The sequence below is a fragment of the Lampetra fluviatilis genome, chromosome 7 (genome assembly GCF_964198595.1).
Source record: "Lampetra fluviatilis chromosome 7, kcLamFluv1.1, whole genome shotgun sequence".
In the NCBI taxonomy this organism is placed as follows: domain Eukaryota; kingdom Metazoa; phylum Chordata; class Hyperoartia; order Petromyzontiformes; family Petromyzontidae; genus Lampetra; species Lampetra fluviatilis.
In genome coordinates this window covers 11,711,535-11,736,038 of record NC_136281.1, presented here as the reverse complement: position 1 = coordinate 11,736,038, position 24,504 = coordinate 11,711,535, and the positions used below count along the sequence as shown (strand labels likewise).

General features: G+C 51.0%; 1 protein-coding gene across 6 annotated transcripts in view; it reads left to right on the top strand.

The window, feature by feature from the left end:
• Positions 1-21,622, top strand: part of LOC144933579 (solute carrier organic anion transporter family member 1C1-like) — a 41,959-nt gene extending 20,337 nt beyond the window's left edge. For all 6 annotated transcript variants that reach the window (XM_078858517.1, XM_078858518.1, XM_078858514.1 and 3 more), the window contains 12 exons: positions 665-797; positions 1,361-1,518; positions 5,206-5,352; positions 6,769-6,867; positions 9,389-9,760; positions 10,858-11,022; positions 11,629-11,824; positions 12,080-12,239; positions 12,696-12,895; positions 13,813-13,877; positions 18,863-18,980; positions 19,979-21,622. In XM_078858517.1, the coding sequence (XP_078714643.1) occupies positions 665-797; positions 1,361-1,518; positions 5,206-5,352; positions 6,769-6,867; positions 9,389-9,760; positions 10,858-11,022; positions 11,629-11,824; positions 12,080-12,239; positions 12,696-12,895; positions 13,813-13,877; positions 18,863-18,980; positions 19,979-20,258 (2,093 nt within the window). In that variant the 3' untranslated portion in view covers positions 20,259-21,622. The remainder of the gene's footprint in view (positions 1-664; positions 798-1,360; positions 1,519-5,205; positions 5,353-6,768; positions 6,868-9,388; positions 9,761-10,857; positions 11,023-11,628; positions 11,825-12,079; positions 12,240-12,695; positions 12,896-13,812; positions 13,878-18,862; positions 18,981-19,978) is intronic.
• Positions 21,623-24,504: the final 2,882 nt, after the last annotated feature.

The following is a 24,504-nucleotide window of genomic DNA, read 5'->3' as shown; positions in this document are numbered from 1 at the left end:
ATTATCCTGATTGGTTCCACGGGCAACTTTGGGTGAAAGTGACGGTTTGGCATATTTTCTGCAGACCGGACCCGGACATTTTTCCTAGTGAGCCATGCGTCTACCCAAACTATGCAGTATCCTGTAATTAAATTCGGAGCAGAACCACCAGCTCATGATTAAATCAATACCACCTCGAACACAGATGCTAATTCCTGTACCCCGGACAGGTGAACATCCAAAATTCAAAATGTATGGCTACCCGAGTGAAGTGTGCAGCTTTCTTAAGAAAGGGAGCCACACAAGCCCGCTCTAAGTGTGCTCCGTGGCAAAGTAAAATGTACATTTACATACAATCTCAAAACTGCAGTGGAGCATGCCAGCGGCCATGGCCCCCTTGCTGTGACCACGGCAGGATATCGAGATCCCTGTGCGTGCGAATTTGATCTCTGATGGTTATGCACAGCAACGCGGTCATCTCGGTATTTGCTGTTGTCATCTTAGTCTAAAATGAGTGCTTGGCGCAGTCGTGTGAGCAACCATCAGCACTGGGAAGACAAAGATGTCCAGTTTTTAATGGCTGCAGCATAGGTGCTTCCTAACAGGCTGAACCCAACCGATCTAAAACAACAATAATACAGCTAAGCCGGGGAACACCTCTCTCTCTCACTGCTGTTGCCACCAGGCAATCTGCTGGTGATCACGGCTGTGAGCTACTTTGGGGCGCGCTTCCATCGTCCTCGCATCATCGCAGCCGGAGCCACCCTCATGGGGCTGGGCACCCTGCTCATAGCCCTGCCGCACTTCCTCATGGGCAGGTGAGCTCCTCCTTGCGCCCGTACACAACTAGCGGGGGGCGATGTTGTAATTGAGCCATGACTGGTCTGATATCCATAATGAGAATCTGCTCACATGGAGAGGTATGCTAGCCAGTGCCAGTGGAACCTTCACCCCAGCCCGCACCCATCGTCGGTTTAGCCCAGAGACTGCGTCCTTAAAGCAGGGAGATAAAATCATATTGACAGCGGCACCGGTCGAGATGGAGCGGCGAGTGTCACAGTGTCCCAGTGTCCCTCTCTCCACTGCCCCACCCCACTCACTTCTTCCCCTTTGCCCGTCCACCGCTGCCGTTGTAAAAGGCAAAGGTGTAGACCTGCAATAGCGTGCTCAAGCGACTGCCGGCGGGAGGGGCCTCCACTCTGGCGAATTCGAAAGGGTGTTTGATTTCCCCTTCCATGTTGACCGTATGTTTTGGGAAGAGACTGGGTATGCCCACACTGTGGTCACACATCCATCCTGCTGGCTGGACAGACGCAGCGGGAAGGGAGATGGAGGATTTGAGAACAGGTACTCGTGCTCAGCGCGTGTGTCCCGCGCGCAGGTACTCGTACGAGAGCATCGCCCTGGGGAGCGTGAACGTGACTGCGGATAGGCCCGTGTGTGCGGCTCACGAGGTCCAGTGGGGCGCCTCCGGCGAGCTGTCCCAGCGTCCTCCGCTCGACACCCAGGGGCCGCGGTCACCATCGCCGGCAGACGAAAGTAAGAGGTCAATGTCACGATGACGTAACAGGCACAGACAACGGGGCGTTAAAGATGTTTTTAAACACCAAATAGGCACCTGTTCACGCGGCATTAGGTCTGCATTGGCCGCGCACACTTGTGGTAAAATGTGCAAACGACTATGCTTTGATAATGTGTGCTTTTCACAAGCTATTAATGTCCTTTGGTTCTTTCGGTAAAGTCACGTAGGTATTTATACGTGACTTTACATCTTTAACGCCCCGTTATCTGTGCCTGTTACCTACGTGACTTTCCCGAAAGAGTATGGATTCCTGCAGTCACGAAAGCTTCAAATCAAGCTATTAATGCTCTTTGGCATTCGCATTGTCCTTGTAGTGTTTGCCTTTTGGCAGCATTTGGTCAAGCACTGGTGAGACAAAGGCATCAAAGAGGCTTTATCTGGTGTAGGCCAATCCGCAGAGGTGGGACAAAGTCATTGTTGTGCAAGTCACAAGTAAGTCTCAAGTCTTTGCTCTCGAGTCCCGAGTCAAGTCGAGTCAAAGATGAGGCAAGTCCAAGTCGAGTCTGAAGTCATCAAAATCATGACTCGAGTCTGACTCGAGTCCAAGTCGCATGACTCGAGTCCACACCTCTGAGGTGGGACAAAGTCATTGTTGTGCAAGTCACAAGTAAGTCTCAAGTCTTTGCTCTCGAGTCCCGAGTCAAGTCGAGTCAAAGATGAGGCAAGTCCAAGTCGAGTCTGAAGTCATCAAAATCATGACTCGAGTCTGACTCGAGTCCAAGTCGCATGACTCGAGTCCACACCTCTGCCAATCCGTTTCAAGCACAATGCATGCATTATCAAATCATGCTTCACCACGAGTCCGTGTGGTTAATGCAGACTTGTTGTCACGTAATGGATGTCTATGTTGGTGTTTTAACATCTTGACTGTATTATGTCAAAATGGGTCAAGCATTTTTTTCCTTAATACTGAGTGACTTATCTGGATGACCAAAATGTCAAACGCAATAACACAAATTAACATACAGCAAGGATGCTAGGAGGAAGCAGGCGAACAGCTGTGTGTGTCTCTGTGTGCGTGCTTATACATCGTGGGGGAGCCGCAGTGCAGTCACTTAACACGCTGCGATACGAACCCAGTCACCAACATTACATTCCCGCTCACGGCCAACATCAGCGGCGATTATCTGTACCGGTCCCGGGCATCCCCAAGGTGGCCAGAGCCTCAAATAAATACCTGTTGCGATGTGTGAACATCGCCACGAGGGAGACAAAGGCGACGGGGGGCCGCGGGTGCCAGCCAGCCACCCCCTCGTGTGCCGTGCGGTGCTCGCTCACCGCACTCCCCCCAACAGTCCGTGAAAGCGACGAGGGGGATCTTTCTTCTTGGTTCTTTCGGTAAAGTCACGTAGAAGGAAAATAATAAAATAATAAAAATAAACATAATAAAATAATTCTCACGACGTTTCGGCCGCAACGCAAGCAGCCGTCCTCAGGTGAAGAACAGGGCTGTCGGAAAGACAGCGTCTGAATGAACACCACCAGGCTTGGCAGCGTATATTTAAGCTTAACGTGATTTTACCGAAAGAACCAAGAAGATGAATCCCTGCAGTCACGAAAGCTTTAGATCGAAATTTAAGAGGGGGATCTTTGTCTACGAATTCGCGTGCGCACCGACCGGCAGTGCGTCAGTCTCTCTCTTCACCTGGGTTCGTTCCTCCCCCCGGCCGCTTCTCCCTGGCTTGTACAATGTCTCTTTTATATCTCGATGAATTAAGTCTCCCAGGTATATCCCCTTCCAGCGTTACCTTCAGTGGAATGCACGTGCTTTGACAGGATTCTACCTCCATCCCCACCCCCACACCCCGCCAGACCTCGTTTCCACTCACCCTTGCCCATCGCTCGTTAATTAGGAGACGTTGGCAACATTTTTTTGTTTCTGTTTAGCGTTCCCCGTTTCTATCCGGCGCTAGCCCCCCGGGAAACTCCAGCAGTGAATCTGTTATGTCTCCCGTGCCTCTCTACGATCTCGATACGGCAACTTTACTTGGTCACTGCACGATCAGATTCGACATTTGAGCAAAAGTAGGCAAATGGCGACCACGTTACAGAAGACGTTGAAAACAGCGTAAATCAATGTTACATGACATGAAATGCATTTCATTCAACGAAAATAGACTTACGCTCTCACCATGGATGGGAAAAAGGCATTTAACAGGGTTGAATCGGGCTCTCTGTTTTCGGGTGATGGACAAATTCGGCTTCCCCCCCCCCTCGTTGATCGACACGTGCGGACTCCTGCACGCTAATCCTATGGCCTCGTGTGGTTGCAAATGACTTAACATCTTGCAACGTTGCCTTAAGCAGAGGTACAAGGCAGGGGTTGCCCTCTTTCACCTCGGCTGTTTACCCTGGCCACGGTCCCATTTGCTGAGAGCATTAGGAGAAGTCAGCATATATCAGGAGGAAGATGTGGCGCTACAGAAAACAAAGCAACCCTTTATGCCAACGATGTCCCCAAATCCCGTTCACAAACCATGATGTCTCAATTCACCGCTATTTTGGCCTGAGTGAGGAAGCATGGGGGAACTTTTGGATATAAATTTAATGTTTAACACGTAGACTTTCGCGACCAATATCATCCATATGAGAGGTTTTTGGGGGGGTTAGATCACGTAAATGTGTGTCGTTAAACCCGCCACTACCCGACACAGCCGACAAGTAAGGGTTGTCACGTGAACAGAACATGCCAATCCGTCACTAGGACAGCACTAACCGGTGTGTTGGAGAGCCAAGCCACAACATTTACAATCTGAAACAGATGGACTTCTCCTTCACCTTGTCCCTTTCCTTCCCCAGGTGTGATAGTTATACTGGTAGGAACGAAGTGGACCAGACCACCAATAGATTATATCGTCCGTCCGTCCGTCCGTCCGTCCGTGTATCAACATCGACCCCTACTGCAAACACTTGGCAGGACCCTACAAAAACCTTTTGACTCAGTGGGGCTTTCCTGGCTTAAGAAGTGTAATAATACATTATGTTTATATTATTTGGTTATTCGTTCCTACCAGCCCACCCCGCAGGGTCCTGTTCTTCCTACTTACCCATGTCCCCTGCCCCATGTAAACCTTCATGCCCAACCCCACCAGGTCGTCTTTACCTGAGTGGTGCAGTGAGCCCAATCCCCCCCCCACCCCCCTCTCATAGGGCTCCTGTCCATGGAGCTTCTGTTCCCCCTCTATTTTGCGATCGGCGTTTTGTACCGGGCTCGCATTGAGTTGTGATAAAAAAAAACCACGAAGCTACGCAGCTTAGTGCAACAAACTACGTTAACCGTTAAAAAACTTAATTACGCAGTTATTTTTAGTTGTGTAATGAGAATGATGAGCTTTGATGCTTATTAGTGACAATAAATAAGCAGATGACACAACTCCCGCACATATCTGTTTCTCCGCGTAAAGACTAGATTTCTTTAAACATCCCATCTGCCACACGGTCTCCTGGGAGTGCCAATTATATGTTTAAATTATTATTTATGTTTATTATGATCTGAGTTCGAGATGATAAAGAATGTGGTGTTCCTCGATTTTGTTCGTCACGAAATCTGGGGCACCCCGAGCTACTTGGGGGGGCCATACGCTTTTGTTCGATCTGCTTCTGCTCAGCGGCTCCCGGTTGCGTCGTCCGCGTCTCTGCCGCAGGCTGCCAGCACGAGACGCGCTCGTCACTCTGGGTGCTCGTGCTCGTGGGAAACGCGCTCAGAGGCATCGGGGAGTCGCCCATCACTCCCCTGGGCATCTCCTTCCTGGACGACCACGCGCGCGCCAACAACTCCGCCTTCTACCTGGGTGCGTGCGTGCGTGCGTGCGGTCGGTGGAGAGGCCAGATCCCGGCGAGCGGTCGGACAATCGGAGGCCGTCCTTCAGGCTTGCCTGGGACATCAAATCATGTTTAGTGGTAATGATTGAAAGGTAAAAGTCCAGTCCCGTAATTGCTTTCTGAAGCTGTTGCTGGTGGAAGAGCCTCATCTCGAGGGAAGTCAAACAGAGAAGAGGGTATTTGGCCTACTCTTCCAGATGTATCGGAAGAAGTGGGAGTGAGTACCCACACAAGTGGGAGTGAGTACCCACACATGTGATCTGCCGGTCGACTGACTGGTAAACCCATTTATACTGCTGGGTGGAAAGAGGTGGAGGGTGGTGGGAGATTTAAGAAACCTGCCCCGTTGTTTCAGCTGCCCTGCCAGGCGGAAGAATCGAACCGATAACCTCTGGATTGCAAGTCCAGTGTGGCAACCATAACACCACAGCAGCTTTGCCTTGTAATATACTAGCTTTACTACCCGGCTTCGCCCGGGACTTGGATTCACCACGCCCGGCCGCCTTTGTTTTCCCAGTGGCGATGTTCACACACCACACCAGTTACTCGTTTGAGGCTAAGTCGACCTAGGGGAGGCCCAGGAGCGGTTGAAATAATCGTTACCGGTGGTGGCCGTGAGCGGGAATCGAACTCGGGTCGCCGGGTTCGTAGCGCAGCGCGCTAACCACGACACTACATGCGTTACGCTTCCACGTGCGTGGGTCACGTGACAGATTTAACGTCACAGCTCACTTGCCGTGCAAAAAAATCTATGCATTATTGAGCTCCCCACCCCCAAAAGTGTATTTTTTTAATGTTTGCATGGTGTACAGTCTGGAAAGTACCCACATGGCAGATTTCCAGTTTGTTGCATGTCGGAAAGTACTCTAAACATTTTGAACAGACACAACATATTCACAACTTTGCCTTTTATATATATGGAGATAACACAGGAGGCACCTTTTGAGTTCATGATGCTGTCTGTATGTGACCAGTTGTATTTTGCCCTGAAGGTGAACCAAATGGTATTTTTGCGTGACGAAAGGCCATAGACATCTGATACAGCATGGGGTTATTGAGCAGATCTTACAGAACGTTCTCTATGAATACAGAGGTCGCGGCCTCAGACTGTGCTTCGAGCTTTGTTCACTGTGACTAATTGTGTGGCTACGAGCCACCGCGTGTCCACTATGTACATATCAATGAACACCCTGGACACTCGCAAACTAAATATTCCACCTTAACAGATTTTCCTGGTGACTTATAAGCAAAGGAATCATTCACATCATTTTAAAAAGTGCCAACTCAATCTGGGACCCTTCCCTCTAAATGCGGAAGCCAATGCTTAATTTGTCACTCGATAATGTGTCTTTGTGCGATGCATGTCCACGTGTGTGTGTGTGCAGGCTGCATCATGACCGTTGGTCTCATGGGCCCAGCTGTTGGCTTTCTGATTGGTTCCTTCTGCGCGAGACTGTTTGTTGATCTGGGATTCATTAACATGGGTAAGTTTGGCCCCAGATCGCTGGCACAGAGTGGCGTCGCAGACATGGCTCCAGAGCAGGGGGTCTACAACCAAAATAATATGAAGAGAATTTTTTTTCGAATTCGGTAAAAAAGAAAACAACTCAATATTTCAAGAGCCGAAATGCGTATGGCAAATGCGAGACGGTGGTCCTTGATAAATGACGTCACGAAGCGGTCCCTAAAGAGCCGCAGGTTCTCAACGGGGGGGGGGGGGGGGTACGTGGACCCCTTGGGATACGGGGTAATGTCCCAGGGGGTATGCGAGGTGATTTATACATGTGTCAAAATTATATTGTACATGAAAGTCATTTGTGAATAATCATGTACGAATCTGCCAACGATAACATATTCTTGGGTCTTTCGGTAAAGCCACGTAAATAGATCAAATAATAAAAACAAAATTATGTCACGACGTTTCGATCGCAACACAAGCAATCGTCATCAGGTGAGAAATATCGCGGGAGCCATCGCCACATGGAGGTGGAAGAGGATGGCAAGCCGCCATTTACAAACACAGCTAACGGTGGCTGTGTATGTGAATGTAATTCAGAGAGTCGAAAATAACTGCTAACATAGGTAGGTAGGGAGGGAACATCACAGCCAGTTATGACATAAACTGGTTAATAACGTCTTTCCAATGATTGCTCAGTCTTGGCAAGTTCCCAGCAAGAGGGTAATAGTAGCCAAAAAAGGGTTAAGAACCACTGCTCTAGAGACCAGAGCAGTGGTGGGGAACTTACATACTATGACTTCGCTTCACCTGGCCACGTGAGGCCTCCCACTTGGAAATGGTGGCCCGCAAATAATATTGATCCGTCACTGCACAATTAAACAACGTTTAACGGTGATACTGCGTTGGCAGTGGTGCATAAGCACAAATCACAAATGTTCAACACAATGCAGTCGGTCAATAACACCGCGCAAACGCCCTTCTTCGTAGCACATAGAGCTCCCTCTAGCGGAGGCAGTGGTGGCAACAAGCAATTACATTCAACCTTCTAAGTGATGAAACCTCACATGCCTAAATATTATTATTATTATAATTATATTTTGGAACATTGCTGGGATTTCTTGCTTTGCGATGAGAAGATGGATACAGGCATGTGTCAACAATGACTGGTCATTCTGCTCGTGTTTGCTGTGTGAAAGTGTGGTGAGCGGAATCTGAAGTAAGAGGCCATGATAGTCTCATTTGCAAGTGTGACCTGGCTCACCGAGATGGCAAAAGCCATAACATGAAAACTAAACTCAAAATAGACCAAAAGGATTAATCAATATTCAATGAAACCTATTTCTAGTAGCGAGGAGGAGACATCTCTACAGAGTTCAAATCGCATCCAAAGCGATTAACTCTTTTTATATCATCATACAAACTATTTAAATTAGAAACTATGTTTTTTTTACCAGGTAAAACCTACTGAGCTATATAGCTATTTTTCAGAAGTGACCTGGCCAGAAATGATAGCTCAACGAAGTGGTTTATCATGTGGAAATGTATAGCATCCAAATACTCTAATAGCATATTGATTCTAAATTTGGAGAGAACAACCGGAGGACTCAGAGAAAAATCCACGCGACCACAGGGAGAACATGCGAACTCCAAATACACAGGCGTCAGGGTCGGGATCGAACCCAAGACCTCCTGTATACCAAGCGAGGTAGCTAACATCTCGCCATCACGGCACCTCCTAAGCGAGACCTCATAGCAGCATCGCCCCCTAGCTGGCAGACTCATTCTCAGGCCTGTGTTGTGCACGCCATGTGCCGCGCGGGACGGTTGCCACTCCTTGGCTAGACAGCGTCAGGGCATTGAAATATTTGATGATGTAAAGCTCTTTGAGTTGTCGGGACGTACAAACAAACTCCCCATACACGTTTCCCTCGATTTACGAAAGAGATGCATTCTTCAAAAGAAACACGGCTTTCCAAATTAATTTAATCCTAAAAAGTAGGGTTGTGCTTCAGATATTTCAACTCTATTCCTTATCTAAAAATATACACGAATATCACTTTTCAAAATACAATAATTATAATAAAGAACTTGAATATTAAAACGATTGAATGGTATTTTTTTTAAACAGACATAATGAACCTTTTCAGGGAATTCACCAAAAAATTATTCATGTTGGAATGACTGGAAAGTTGATGTGGAGGCGTTATCGTTGCACTACAGGGCGCTGGCACAGATGGATGGCGCAGCCTCCTGAGTGCTTCTTGTTTGATCTCATGGGGCGTGCCGTGTGAAATTTTGTTCACTCGTAAATTCGATTTCATTCATCGAAAAGTGTCCATAATTTGTCCATTGCGGGAACGCGAATTTCGCAAACCGAACATTCACACAACCGAGGGATACCTGTATTTGCAAACCCTCATCACCTGTGTATCTCAAAACATTTACGTGCACTGCAAACACTGCGCACCCTAACACCTCTTTCCCCTTCCCACCGTTCCCTGGACCCCCCTGGCCCTCCGCGCCGCCGTCCCCGGTTGCTGCCGCAGAGGAGGTGACCATCTCTCCGCAGGACTCCCGCTGGGTCGGGGCCTGGTGGCTGGGCTTCCTGATCGCCGGGGGCATCACGCTGCTCACCGCGCTCCCGCTCTGGTTCTTCCCGGCCTCTGTGCCCCACGAGGATGAGGAGGTGGTGACGGTGGCGACGAAGGCGGGAGACGGGCGCGGAGACCTGGACGCTGTGAGCGCGGGAGAGAAAGCTCACGAAGCAGCCGGCAAGGAGGAGGGCGTGCACTCTGCCAAGAGCCAGCACGAGCCGGTCGTCAAGGAAGAGGACGTCAACGCTCAGAAGGTCCTGCTACAGCGCGAGCTGGGGCAGAAACCACTCGCCACTCCAGTCAGTATGGCGTCGCTGGCTAAAGGTGTGTGCGCCCCTACTCTCTGGAGGGAGTGGTAGCATAGTGGATAGCGAAGCTGCCATCCCAAGTTCGATTCCCACCAAACAGCTGGGAATCGAACTTGGGACGGAGTGGTGGTTATCTGAAGCGGTGCTGAACCTCTCCCTGGTCAATTCAGCCACAAATAAGTACCTGCTATGGTGTGCCTAGCCGAGTTCCTAGCTTTATAGGTGTCCGTTAACAGCGCTTGTAGATTACACGGGGATCTTTGTTCATGCCCTCACATGCATCGTTTCCCCAGCAGCGTGTGGATACTCAGAAGCGAAGTGGTTCACGCACTCGGTTAGCACTTTCTGCCCATGGATAACATCAGAGGCAAAAAAAACAAATATCTGAACCTGTTGTGGACCTCCTATAGGCTGATTTAGTCTCAAATGAGTGTCTGCTATGGAACGTAAGCATCAGCACTGCGGAGACAACAATAGTGGCCAGGGGTGCACAAAATTCTGGACAGATCTCTCAGTCTGTCCCTTCTGTATGGGATAGAAAGGTGCCCCCTCACCTGCATGTGTTTTCTCCGGGTGCTACGGATTCCTCTCACGTGGAAAACATCAATTTATTGCCCAAAAACATATTAATATCTCGAGAACTGCAGACCTTGGGAAATTGTTGCAGCGGGCTCCCCACCTGGCTGTATTCCCGGTTGTTTATGGTTCTTCCTCGCGCCTCTCCTCAAGTGATTCTCTCGTTGAGTGAGCAAATACTGTGCGGCGTCATGTGTCTGTGTGCCTGTTGTGGGGAGCGGTAGTGTAGCGGTCAGCGCGCTGCGCTATGAACCCCGGCGACCCGGGTTCGATTCCCGCTTGCGACCAACACCAGTGACGATTATCTGAACCGGTCCTGGGCCTCTCCTAGGTCGACTCAGCCTCAAATGAGTACTCGGTGCAGTGTGTAAACATCGCCACTGAGGAGACAAAGGCGGTCGGGCGTGGTGCTGATTACCCGCCCCCTCTTGTGACGTTCCGGCCTTCATAGGTGCTCACTAACAGCACTCGCTCCAACAATATGTTAAAGATTATAACAGGGGGATCTTTGTCTCTGTACGTCACCTCTCCCTGCAGAGTTCATGCCGTCGCTGCGCGCGCTGCTCTCGAACCCCGTGTTCGTTTGCCTGCTCGTCAACTACATCTTCCTCATGAATTGGGTCGCGGGCTCCTCCACCTTCTCGCCCAAGTACATCCAAGAGCAGTTCGGGCAGACGGCCTCCAAAAGCAACCTCGTCATCGGTTCGCACGCCACGCGCTCCCGTCCCAAGTGACCTCCTGCTGCTCAAATGAGCTTCGGGGCGCCGGCGCTCATCTCTGGTTTTGCGGCCATGAGCCGGCGGCGGAAATTCCACCTTCCTAATGCGGACGGCGAGTCTTGCCACCGGACAACCACCGTTGACTCCCCCCGCAAAGTGGTACTCGTTTTGTCGGAGCCCAGTGGTGGGGGGTGTGAACCCCCAGCCGGGCGCTAAGCTCGCAACGTTCTCATCACGAGCCGCTTCCTCTACCGACGACTCACCCGGACGGTTAACGTACCCCTTTCCAAAGAAGCTCTTTGTTTATAATCACAGTTACACCACAGTTCTCCTCGCGGTACTGGGCATTAAATAAGAACAATATGTTGGTCTACGTCGGCAGAGATGCCTGCGCCAGAGCTGCGTGTGTTCCACGGCATGATGACTCCCTGCGTTGTAAAGTGGTAGTCGTGGAAATTTGACTCCAACAGATTCACACCTGGATCTAAACTGAGGCTTTGATGCCATCTCTCACGTTCTGCAATTTGCGCAAATCCATGGCACGCACGCCCCTCGCCCAGCCTCACTCGCCCGTCTCCCACCGCCACAGGCGCGGCGAACCTCCCCATGGTGGCTCTGGGCATCTTCCTGGGTGGCGTGATCTGCAAGCGAATGAATCCCTCGCTGCTGGGCCTCGCGACGCTCGCTCTGTGCCACCGCCTGCCCGCGCTGCTGTTCATGATCATCTACTTCTTCATCGGGTGCAACGGAGCTCACGTCGCCGGCATCAGCGTCCCGTACCAAGGGTAAGCGCACTACGGCCAAGCAGTCAGAAGTAACGACGATCGTTGTTACGTCTGGTCGTCGCGCCATTATTATTGGGCAAGGCTATCGTGAAGGAATGGTGCTCGTTGTGTCACAGATAGGTAGAAGTCATGGCCAACGGAGGGTAATGCGGCTAACGTGGTCTACCCCCCCGCCCCTCCCCCAATTGGGTAATTTGTGGTGCAAATTTTTTAAGCAAAACTTTGAGCAACGTTGTCTGTCCACGCGCTGGGCAGGACGGCGGGCTCGCTGGGCGGGTCGCTGCTGGCTCCGTGCAACGCGCACTGCGCGTGCTCCTCGGGCGCGTGGGACCCGGTGTGCGGCGCGGACGGCGTCACCTACGCGTCGCCCTGCCTCGCCGGGTGCTCCGTCATGCGGGGCAGCGGCAGGGACACGGTCAGAGCCGCCATTCTCTCCCCCCCCCACCACCACCACTCCCGTCGCCGCAAGGCGCTCAACCGGAGCAAAGGATTTGTGCGCGGGTGTTTGCTTACTCGCTTCCAAAATAGCGTCACGGATGTAAACGTTGTGAGGCGCCCCTGTCGTTTTGTTGTTTCACGTTTGGAAGTTCAAGTTTGTTTCGTTGAACGAGGTGAGGACTCAAGAGGTCAGGATGAGTCTCATTTGTAAGAGTAACTGGCCCTGGTTCAACAAAATGAGTAGTAGAATGACGAAGCAAAAGCAATGACATTACAGAAGGAATAAAAAAAAAGCACGACAACATAAAACAACGTAAATAAATTTTCCGTAACGAAAGCTAGCTCGGAAAAATGACTTTAAAAAACAATTCGTAGTAAAATACGTTACGTTCGGTGCCATTCCTCGTTAATGACCCTGTGCTCATCTTCACAGCTGTTTGACCAATGCATATGCATTGGGAACTCCTCCTCCTTCTCTTCCGGCACCGCGACGTGGAACGGCACGGCCGCGCTGGGCCAGTGTCCTCGTGGAGACGACTGCAACAAAAAATTCTTCTACTTCCTCGCAACGGCTCTCACGTCATCTTTGTTCAGCGCGCTCAGCTTCACTCCGGGTTATATGCTCTTCATCAGGTGTGCCGCGTTTCCATCCGCTTCCTCAACACGAGCCCCGCTCACGCGAGCAGCGCCTCCTTCACCATGAACTGCAGTGGGTTGCGCCACCGACCTCTGCTCGAGAACACTATTTTAAAAAAAAAACTATAAACTCATTTGTTTTTTAAACCAGGTAAGGGCCACTGATCTCTATAGATCGTTTTTTTCCAGCACTGACCTGGCCACAAATGATTGCTTAACAAAGTGGCATATCGCGTCGACATTTATAGCAGCCAAATTCTCTTAAAACGCACGTTGATTCTAAATGTGGAGAGAAAAACCGGAGGACCTGGGGAAAATGCACGCGACCACGGGGAGAACATGCAAACTCCAAATTTAGAGGCGTCGGGATCGAACCCACGACCTCCTGCATACGAGGCGAGGTAGTTAACATCTCGCCACCATGGCACCCTGGCACAGTCAACACCGCCAACACCGGCACAGAGGGTGGGTGGGAAGGAGGGCAAAAGGGACATTTAGCCCTGGGCATCACACAAAGGAGGACCTCACAACTGTTCGAATCATTTTTTTTCGTCACCAACGAATAATGGGGCCTAACGTGGCATTCTGCCCCAGGCCTCCAGCACCGGGCCTTCTGGAAAACATACGGGCGGCATTGAGCACAAGTATCGTAACAAGCATCATCAGAAATTCCTTCACAGCAGGGGTCGCGACCAGCATCGGATTTCACGGTTGCGCTGCGCAGCTCTCGGATGCGTATTCGTGGCGTTTTGCGTGTCGTTCGGCTCGGTGTCCGACGTTTCCCTCCACGTGCTGGGATAATGTTTCGGTAACGTTGGACCTCGTGCCAAACAATGCGCAGTACAAAAAACACACACACCGGAGAAGTCTAGCGGCACCATGACTCATCCCTGTGCACTTGCGTGTGGGCGCAGGAGCATCCGCCCAGACCTGAAGTCATTTGCGCTGGGAATTCAGTCTCTGCTCACGCGAACCCTTGGTAAGGTGGACACAGCCACAGATTATTCTTGCGTACTTACACCGACTGGCAAACTCATCGCTCCACCCCTTACTGTCACATCTCACAGTTCCACGTGCTCAGTTCACTTGGCCCATTTTTTCCCATTCAATGTCTCATCGCTCCACCCCTTACTGTCACATCTCACAGTTCCACGTGCTCAGTTCACTTGGCCCATTTTTCCCATTCAATGTCTCATCGCTCCACCCCTTACTGTCACATCTCACAGTTCCACGTGCTCGGTTCACTTGGCCCATTTTTTCCCATTCAATGTCTCATTGCTCCACCCCTTACTGTCACATCTCACAGTTCCACGTGCTTGGTTCACTTGGCGCATTTTTTCCCATTCAATGTCTCCGCGCAATGTTTTGGAACTACTGTAGTAGGTTCGAATTAGGTGCACACACACGCAACTTGGAGGCAACACTATTTATTAAACGGTAAATAATATAACACTCTACATGAGGTGGTGACCACCTTCCTCAACTCACTAACACTCTGGAACACGACACAGACTGGACCAGGCAGGCAACGGCCTGCCTGGCCCAGGACGACGACTCGGGACTTGACGACCGAAGATGTCTTCACCTTGGAGTACAGTACAACAGCCGCCTCGCTCTGCGTTCACACCACGCTTATATTTGGTTTGGCGTGGCTGGCTCCGCCCTGGCGTGGCTGGCTCTCTTCAGGCCACGCCTCCCTTCCCAGGACACGCCTCACTTCCCCCACCTCTGGGAGGGTCCGGATCCCTCCACCACGTGACCCCCCAGGCAACCCCTTGGGGCCCCCAGCCTTCGTACGGGCCGACACAGTAGTGACCTTTCTCTGTCACTACATCACCCCCCCCTGTATAAACACACAGCCGTCCCCGGCTGTAACACAACTGTGAAACATCGAAAAGGTGTGCCTCCGAACCAACAACATCAATAAATGACCGGCGACCGATAAGAAATACAATCACGTAATATATACAGAATCGACGAGGGTAAAAGGGAACCGCATAGAAAACGGGGAATTAACAACAATTATACATGAAAACTGGTTAACCCACTTACGCTCCAGCACAGCCCCCCCCCCCCCCCCCCCCGTTAGAATCACGCCACGCCTTTCCGACGTGGCGTCACAACTAGTAGCACGCGTCGGCCATATCGGGGGGGGAATTTCTATGTTACCACCCCACCGCCTTTCCGACGCGGCGTCACAACCAGTAGCACGCGTCGGCCATATCGGGGGGGGGGAATTTCCATGTTACCACCCCACCGCCTTTCCGACGCGGCGTCACAACCAGTAGCACACGTCGGCCATATCGGTGGGATTTTAACCCAGTCTCTCTCCAAGACTCGCATCGCAGCATATAGCTGTACCGACCGAGCTGAGACCCAGTCTCTCTCCAAGACTCGCATCGCAGCATATAGCTGTACCGACCGAGCTGAGACGACCCAGTCTCTCTCCAAGACTCGCATCGCAGCATATAGCTGTACCGACCGAGCTGAGACGACCCAGTCTCTCTCCAAGACTCGCATCGCAGCATATAGCTGTACCGACCGAGCTGAGACGAGCCAGTCTCTCTCGAAGACTCGCATCGCAGCATATAACTGTACCGACCGAGCTGAGACGACCCATCGTTCACTCATTGCACAACATGCACCCTAACAACTGAGGGATACAGTCCCAACGTAACAGGACAACTCCACCTGAACCTTACGAATCTCCAGCCCACTGTTTCAACGCACCTCCGAGTGTCTCACTCTACGGGCCGTCAGGTCAAGCCATCAGACACAGCATGATGGGACCACACTCTCTGAGCCATGTGAGCGCACAGCCCACTTGGCTAGACAAGCCACGGAGTGTCTCGATCTCCGGGCTGTCAGGTCAAGCTGTCAGACAGCATGACGGGACCACACTCTCTGAGCCATGTGAGCGCACAGCCCACTAGGCTAGACAAGCCACGGAGTGTCTCGATCTCCGGGCTGTCAGGTCAAGCCGTCAGTTACAGCATGACGGGACCACACTCCCCGAGCCATGTGAGCGCACAGCCCATTAGGCTAGACAAGCCACGGAGTGTCTCGATCTCCGGGCTGTCAGGTCAAGCCATCAGCCATTGCATGACGGGACCACACTCTGAGCCCTGTGAGCGCACAGCCCACTAGGCTAGACATACCACGGAGTGTTTCAATCTCCGGGCTGTCAGGTCAAGCCGTCAGCCATTGCATGACGGGACCACACTCTCCGAGCCATGTGAGCGCACAGCCCACTAGGCTAGACATGCCACGGAGTGTTTCAATCTCCGGGCTGTCAGGTCAAGCCGTCAGCCATTGCATGACGGGACCACAACGTTCATGTTAGACACGCAACACTCACTGGGCCATCCTGGTCAGGACCTGCGCCCCAAGATAAGTGACAGCCAGCACCACAATTCCAAATCCCTGGCAGCATGTCACCATCGCAATTTAACACCATCACAACACATACGATTTGAATTATGATCCCCCACAGAACTGATCCAATGCCGAACAGGTACGCACAATTTGTGACGATCCCGAATATTTCAATGGTCACAACAATACACCTCACATCCCGTATCCGTACACATCATCTTCCAGACTCGCATTGCAGCATGCAGCTGTACCAACCGAGTGGAGAGAGCAACGCAATTTGACGGCAATTAACGGAAACGCACCCCCGATCCATGTAGAACACAACGGGCATTCCCGCACAAAAGACATCATCTGTGCAACAACGGACAGGAACCAACCAGCGAGTTTGAAACAAATCGAAGCTGTCATTTCTAAATCCCCTTCAACATTAACCATGGGACTCAGGGCATTCGAATTTTGAGAGCAAAAAAACTAGACACAAACCCCAAGAATCGCCGAATTGATTAATACAGTATATGCAGTATACGAAGTTCGTACAGTAAATCGTTTGGCACAATGCTCCATCCAGTCCCCACATGGCAACACACACAATCAATACTCCAGACAATCCGTACATAGTAAACAATCACAAGCAAGTACCCAACATTCCATACACTGTTAACAATTCCAAGCAAAGCTCCATACGGTCTGTACCTTGGCAACAATGACGATCAAAGTTTCTTACAGTTACACGTGGCAATCACGAGCGAAACTCCATACAGTATACACAATAACAACGGCGATTTCGCAACAAAACGATGTAACAACACGAGTCATTAACACGGCAACATACAGGATATCAACGGAGCTCGGGACACCAACACGAATTAATCATTAACTACACCCAGAAGATACCGATCTCGACGCCGTAATTAACAGCAACACTTGTTACAAGCAGAAACCCCCATGGTCGCCGCGTCAATTTATCACGCACACAACCGGACGAACACGCTCCGCAACCCAGCGAGTTAAAAAAAAACACACGCGATCGCAACCCGGCGCACGTAAGATGGGTGAAGATTATTATTTTTTTTTCTTGGGGCCGGGTGCTTGTCATGTCACGACTCGCCTGGCAAACTGTGAATAGTGGAGGGCGGCAAAGGTGGAGCACTGGGACACCCCGAAGAATCTTGCATGGTGAACACAGCCTGCTCTTGCGAACCCATCCACCTCTCGCGCTCGAGCAGAAGGCTGGAACTCCCCCTCTGCAGGCGTTGATGTCGGCGGGAGCGGCATTTCGGCAGCAGGAGCGGCGTTTTGGCGGGAACCGCGCCCCGACCAGCCCTCGAGTTGGCGGGAACCGCGCCCCGACCAGCCCTCGAGTTGGCGGGAACCGCGCCCCGACCAGCCCTCGAGTTGGCGGGAACCGCGCCCCGACCAGCCCTCGAGTTGGCGGGAACCGCGCCCCGACCAGCCCTCGAGTTGGCGGGAACCGCGCCCCGACCAGCCCTCGAGTTGGCGGGAGCAGCGTTTTGGCGGGAACCGCGCCCCGACCAGCCGCCGAAATGGCGGGAGCGGTGCTTTGGTGGGAACCGCGCCCCGACCAGCCGCCGAAATGGCGGGAACCCCGTGGCCCGCATGGCCGGGCCTCCCCTGCCAGCCCCCGCAGCGACGATGGTGTCCTCTCCCCGCGGCTCCGTCGCTCCATTCCCGATGGCGGCGAAGCAGCAGTGTGGTGACAGTCCCGCCGCTCCGCGTGCAGCGCCATCTCTCTCTCTCTGTCACCGGGGCTGCCATCCCCGGGGCTGTCAGAAGGATGGTCGTCACACCGTCCCCGTTGTACGAAGGCGTCCAGGTGAGTTTTATATTTGTTTTTCGTGTGCCCATTTTACTTCCCTAGGATAACACCTAGCAATATTTATTAACCCCACTTCTGACACCAGATATAGTAGGTTCGAATTAGGTGCACACACACGCAACTTGGAGGCAACACTATTTATTAAACGGTAAATAATATAACACTCTACATGAGGTGGTGACCACCTTCCTCAACTCACTAACACACGACACAGACTGGACCAGGCAGGCAACGGCCTGCCTGGCCCAGGACGACGACTCGGGACTTGACGACCGAAGATGTCTTCACCTTGGAGTACAGTACAACAGCCGCCTCGCTCTGCGTTCACACCACGCTTATATTTGGTTTGGCGTGGCTGGCTCCGCCCCGGCGTGGCTGGCTCTCTTCAGGCCACGCCTCCCTTCCCAGGACACGCCTCACTTCCCCCACCTCTGGGAGGGTCCGGATCCCTCCACCACGTGACCCCCCAGGCACCCCCTTGGGGCCCCCAGCCTTCGTACGGGCCGACACAGTAGTGACCTTTCTCTGTCACTACACTACCACCGAGAGCCGTAGCCAGGCATTGTGGTTGCTGTGGCAAAGCCCTCGCCGCCACCGCTTGATTCGTTTCCCAACAATTCGGTGGCACATTCGGCCGGCGTCCCCTTTGGGGAAGTTCTGGCAAACCTCGGCGAACGGAGCGGCGAACGCGCCACCGCTGGGCCGTGCCAGTGTCGCGCAGCACGAGTCAGTGCCCGCGGTCTCTCCTGCAGGCGGCATCCCCGCTCCCATCTACTTCGGAGCAGCCATTGACTCCACGTGCTTGAAGTCGACTGGCTCGGCCTGCAGCGGCAGGGGCTCGTGCCGCATCTACGACTCCAACGCCTTTGGGTTTGTCGCACAAAACTCTCTTCACTAGGATTGCCACCTCCGACTTACAAAAGTAACTGGCGCGTACGGTGGGAAGAATAAGAAAATCTCGCAATAGGGGCCGTCCATAAATGACGTCACGCACCTAGAGGGGGGGGGGGGTCAGACATTTGTGACGATGACGTGACGATGGGGTTTGAGAAATGTGACGTCACATCAAAATGCGCAACTTAAAATAAAAATAGACAACACGTTCTCCTTAATTAAATATACTTCTTAATAAATGTTTTCTCCTACAACATCAGAGTGCAGCGCCACAATAAATACGCACTACAATGACAATAGTTTCAAGCGATTTGAAGCATGTTTTTTTTGGGGGGGGGAGGGGCAGAGCTTTGTGACGTCATATTTTAGGGGAGGGGTCTGACTTTTTGTGACGGCGTGTGACGAGGGGGGTGGTCAAAAATCGTCCAAAATCGCGTGACGTCATTTATGGACGGCCCCTGGGCGTGACCCGTGAAGTGACCAGGAGAGGACAGTAGAACGTTGCGTTTGTAAATCTCGTTCGCTCAAGTATGGGTGTCATCCCCCTTGTTATGCGCGGGCTTTCACCCGATACTCGTTTCCTTCCGCGTGCCAAACGCTCATCGCTGGAAGGGATTGATGGTGGGTGGTTGACACTGGGACGGAGTGGCAGCCTAAAGACAGGATGTACCCGAGAGGATGACCACCACAGAGATGGGAGTGATAAAATCAGCTCATCCACATAAGTGAAATGGCTTGTTGAATCACAGGACTGCAGGGGTGTCGACAGTACGGGGTGACCTTCATCTAGCAGCGGATGGACATGTGGATTATGATGACATTAAATAAGTATTTGTATCTGCTGTTTGATGCGTATGAATAAAATATTCACCCTGCAGCAGTTAACCGTATTTAAGTAAACACATCTGTCGTGAAGTTCATTCGCGTGCTAGTAACACAGGCTTCATTCCAATGGCCCCGTCCCACCTGTGCAGGCGAATTTACATTTCCCTCTTAGTGGCACTCTTCCTGGCGGCGATCGTCGCACTGGCCAACGTCTACCGGCTCCTCCGGCGCCAGGCGAGGCAGGAGAAGGGAGCGCGGGCGGAGGTGGAGTGCGCGGAGACCCAGGGGCGAGCCCCCGGCTTCAGCGCCGTCCCCACCGTCAGCGCGACGAGCGAGCAGCAGTCGCTCAAGCCGCCGTCGGTGGTGGACGTGGACTGCGGGCCGCGTACCCACCTGCCCTCCACGCGGGACAGGGAGACGACCTTCTGATCCTCGCACACTGCCACAGGCACTTCTTACTTCGTGCGCGCGCTCGCTGCGTGGTGCAGACGTTCGCTGTTCGCTGTTCAGTGGCCGCCCCTGGATAAAACCGCGGGTGCATAAACCAAACATTCTGCGCGCTGTCTGCTTCGAATTTGACGTTAAAGATGCCATGAAGTTATTAGAAAAGCGTCATGGTCCAAACTTTTTTTAAATACTTAAAAATCACCAAATTGGGTAAAGGCACATAGCAACGTCACCCTACTGTACCCCTTCCACTACAGTTATATCCAAATGTATCCATGGCCAGCAATAGAACTTAGGTTGTAAGGTTTATGACTCAGTGCGGCAACCACTGCTACCACTCCCCCATTTTTGTAGATCAATATCAAAATACCCGTGGAAAATAATTTTTCATTACTCAATGTGTTTCAGGAAATGAAAAATCTGGAGTCAAAAATTAGGAATCTTTTTCGAAAATTCCAATTCAGAATGGGATTATTTGTATGCATGTACATTTATTTTAATATAACCAGAGGGCATTATTTGACGTTTCTTTTCCCTGTTTTTCATGGTGTAAACAGAACCACTTTTATTACGAATAGAGAAAAAAGCTCACGGTATTTGTAAATTTTCAACCGTGATGATCGAACCGTCTACAAAATTCAAACGCATTATCACCGTGCCACCTCGCAAAATGTCGTCTCCAAATACAATTTAAACAAGTTTAGTGTTCTGTGCGTGTGAGAAAAGGGCACTGCTTGAAACGTTAGCGTGAGGAACGTTTTTTTTATGCAGGTGGCAGTGTTAGTCTGTCCTTAAGTGTCCCGAGGGTCATATCTATCTCAAAACAAACTCAAAGCACACGTGTGTGTATATCGGGCTTAACGTTGTAATTTCATATCAGTGCATCAAATATCTTCTGAAAGTGGAGAACTTCAGTTGCCTTGAACCACGTGGGAATTTGTATTCTCTTAACGTGTAATAAGAGAAGTGTGATGCGATCCATGTTTTCCCCCCATTAAATTGTTAACAACCCACGAATTCCCTCTCACAGACACAAGATGCAACCTTCAAAGTGGCCTGTTTCGACTTCACACGCCACTTTCTCGTGTTTAGATGCGCAAGCTGACACAGTGTGACAGAACAACATCCTGGGCCGAACTATTTTGCGTGGTACAGTCGGCCTGCAGGCTCAGTCTTGCCTGCAGAACTTGAGTGTAAAACTGCTATGCAATTGGGTATATTTTTAACGGTATGCCAATATTTAAGTCAAATTAATATGAATTGTTGCAATATACGATGTAAATCATGCGCATTGTTCAAATATATGTAAATTAAGAATGTGTGGTGCATTAACACGAATTAAATCAATGTTGCTGTGAATTTGGGCTTATTGTTACCATTACTAAATCACGCTTGCAAGCATGGCCGAGTCACGGTATACTTTTACTGAAGTGACAATGATTTAGTCCATAACTATTCCACAAATACTACATATTTAAATGTGACTATATCAGGAACATTAATGTATGAACAACGGAACGCCCATCGTGCAGAAGGAGCGATTAATCGGCTCTGGGTAGATTTTCGCACAGCAGGACGAGAAGAAATGGTTGATGGCTTTGGGAGGCGACAATCTAGCAGTGGGAAGATCATGGCTGATAAAGATGACTCAATGTTTGCATTGACCACAATACCTGCGGTCGGAATGCAAACAAAAAACACAACTCTGATAATGTATGCACTGTCCTTGAAACTGATTGGTCCACACCCGAGACAGCTTTTCTTAGAGTCTAGTCTCACATGGTGTTGGACCAGATGACGCTAAAAGGCGCACAACTCAAAGACAATGCACCATCAGAGTATGAGAGCTCGGGGTAAGCATTTACACCATTGGAACCTCCTTTGCCAGTAGCAAAATATGATAATTGTTTTTTTACCCTTTTATCTGGAAACAAAACTGACACCTTTTTTTACAAGGAGTCAAAGGAGTGCACACATTATCAGAGTTGTGTTTTTTGTTTGCATTCCGACCGCAGGTATTGTGGTCAATGCAAACGTGACTCCTTGTAAAAAAAGGTGTCAGTTTTGTTGCCAGATAAAAGGGTAAAAAAACAATTATCATGACTCAATAATTATTGGTGATGATATGATCACACGTTTACATTATCAAATTGAAATAATTAATGTATTTATTGTAATACTTTATTAATGCAATTCATTTAGTATTGGCCGAGTAGCCCAGCACTAAAGCGAGCGGCCGCATGCGGAAGGTTGCGAGTTCGCTTCCTAGTTTTGGGTTCACTCGGCCCATCATCCCTTCGTTGTCGATCAAATGAGTACCAATTCGTGGATAATTCAGCAGCGGTTTTCCTCAGTATGGACTCGCCCTCCTCATAGGAACGTGGAATTTCCACCACTGGCCCAGGGCTGCGAACGGATGAGCACCGCCTCGAAAAAGGCTCATTTGAGGAATACCTACTTTGACACTCGTCTCCCATCTTCTTGTTGCATTTGTTTACGTGCAGTTTGCCGTTTTCTACGTGCTATGTACGTGGTGTCTCCATGTGTGTTCCCTCGCTACGTGTTTCACCCCATTTCCACCTGATGATGAGCGCTTGTGTTGCGTTCGAAACGTAGTGATTTATTTTAATTTCATTTAATTTATTAAAAATTATTTTATTTCTACATACGTGACTTTACCTAAAAAAAACAATGAGTATAAGTTCTGCAGTCACGAAAGCTTCAATCCTAGATTAACTACTTTGCCATTTATAACAGACGCATACATACTATTTGGAAATATCTTAGTGTCTGCATGCGGCTGTCTGGTTTGACCACTTGAATGTGAAGTTGTTGCTCTCCACAATAGAGGTGTTTTTTGGGGGGTTAGACCCCCTCTATTATGGATCATATTGGTCGCGAACGCCTACGTGTTCAACGGATCGTTGCTCTCCATCGACATCGTCGACCGTACGGAAGAAAAAAAGTGGCGTCGAGGGATGGGCTTGGAGGGAGGAGGAGGAGGAGCGGCAAGAAGGAGGCTGATTGCGGTGCTGATGCGGGTGCGAGGACTGCGTCGAGCGACGTCGCAAGGCGCAGCCGAGGTCGAGCGTAAAACCCGTTGACGCCGAAGGAGGAGGACTTAGAGGGTGCTGGGCAAACACTCGGATCGCAGGCGCTTCGGACTGAGAGCACGGGGAGGGGGTGGGTTGAGGGGGGGTCACTGCGCTGCGTTAACGAGGCGAGAGCGTGGGTGAGGAAGACGAGGTAACGTACTGCGCGAACGGCACTTGGCCCCCCCAAAAGTGCGTTGAGCCTACACGGGGGAGCTTTGGTTTTGTGCACGGCGACACCCGCGTGTGTTTGTGTGCGAGAGGACACTGCGCGTCGGACGCGTGTCTGTGGGTATGCGCGCCGATATAAGCGGCTCGCATGCAGGATGGGTAATATTAACTGCTGGGCATCTGCGAAAAAGAGGTTTACATCTCATCGGATTCCTCCACTGTGAATACACATTCCGATGGCTGATTTTAAGTCACCTGTGTACGCGTTTATGTCATGCGTGTTTTCAAAAAGCGTCACGACAATGATGATGATGATGATGCTGCTCTTGATGATCACACAGGGAACTACTGGGCATCGTTCAGTGTCCACGCACTGCTGGCGTGGGGCTCGCGCTGCACGGACAGGTAAGGGACAATGGCTGGGTAGCGGCGTAATCAGAGAGAACAAAAGAGTGCTGGATCGATAGCAGGGTGCGCCCCACCCCCTACCCAACACGTCGGGAAGCAAACAGCGGCTGGTGGCCCGAATGTTTGTAAGGCGACTCGCCCTAGAGGGCCCAACATGCCTCTCAGCTCTGGGCCAGACTCCAGTTTTGTACCGTGGAGACAAAGCCAACACCCCCCCCCCCCACCGTGTAGTGTTCAAGAGGACTTCCCGGGGGCAAGGGGGGGTAAGTGCTGTTGGCTTTGACGGACGGAGCAGTGTACGAACACGCGTGATGTGGTGGAAGACAGCGTGAGGCTGCGAGTGTCGCCCCAGCGTTGACGCTTGCACACCGCGCGGTTGGCTCCGTACGGTGGGAAGGAAGTTCAAGGTGCGTGCGCGCACCAGCCGCTCAGAATCAACCCACGGGGGGCTCAATACCGCTCCCAAATTACTCGCCACTGAGAATTATTAGTCAAGGCCGGTAATTTACATTCCATTTTCCCGATGCTACGATGGGATCGAATGTTACCAATAATAG